We start from the raw sequence: 803 nt of genomic DNA, 5'->3' as shown, positions 1-803 counted from the left end.
CTGGGTGAAATCAGCAGTGGCCCGGCTGGCGTGCGAGGGGAGCCCCATCCCTCCAGGGCCACTCGGGCCACCATTATAGCTGGAGAACAGAAAAGCAGGAAGGGGAATGCAGTGGCCCTCCCTGCAGCAGAGCACATGCCTGGCCACAAAGCACAGGGCTGGCCTTACCTGGCAGCGAAGCCTGGCCCACTGGGGTAGGTGTTGCGCCCATAGACACTGGGCTGCACGTAGCCCTTCCCTGGTGCCCCCTCAGCAAAGGGCTGCTGTGGCAGGAATGGTGGGGAGCTCATGCCCGAGCTGCTGCCTGCCATGCCAGGCAGCAGTGGGGTGCTAGAGCTGCTTCCCCCAGGGCCCATGGGGCTGCCAAAAACCTGGAGGGCGCAATGGGAGGCAGTGGGTCAGGCAGGGGCAGTAGCATCCAGGTGCGGGGGATGCCTGGGGCGGGGGTGCTGCTCGTACCTGGCTCTGGGAGGGGTTGCTGACACCCCAGACAGTGGTTACCACGGAGAGGGATCCCGGCGGCTGATTGGTGCTTGGTTGCCAAGGAACAGCCTCGTATGCAAATGAACCATCACTAGAAAGAAAAACAAATTGATGAAGGACAGAGGGACGGAGGGACAGAGGGATGGAGGGATTGAAGAAATGGAGAGATAAAGAATGGAAGGGATAGAGGGGCAGACAAGGGGATGGATGCATGGAGGGATGCAGGGATGGAGGGATGGATGGATGGATGGATGGATGGATGGATGGATGGATGGATGGATGGATGGATGGATGGATGGATGGATGGATGGATGGATGGA

The 803-nt window shown here is 60.1% G+C and overlaps 1 protein-coding gene across 1 annotated transcript in view; it reads right to left on the bottom strand.

The window, feature by feature from the left end:
- Nucleotides 1-760, bottom strand: part of ZMIZ2 (zinc finger MIZ-type containing 2) — a 5,440-nt gene extending 4,680 nt beyond the window's left edge. The window contains 3 exon segments of the mRNA XM_031065073.1: nucleotides 3-79; nucleotides 169-371; nucleotides 460-760. Coding sequence (XP_030920933.1) covers nucleotides 3-79; nucleotides 169-371; nucleotides 460-696 — 517 coding nt within the window. The 5' untranslated portion in view covers nucleotides 697-760.
- Nucleotides 761-803: the final 43 nt, after the last annotated feature.

Source organism: Geospiza fortis, unplaced genomic scaffold (assembly GCF_000277835.1).
Source record: "Geospiza fortis unplaced genomic scaffold, GeoFor_1.0 scaffold658, whole genome shotgun sequence".
NCBI lineage: Eukaryota > Metazoa > Chordata > Aves > Passeriformes > Thraupidae > Geospiza > Geospiza fortis.
Note: the sequence above shows the minus strand (reverse complement) of the source record. Positions and strands in the feature narration are given on the sequence as shown.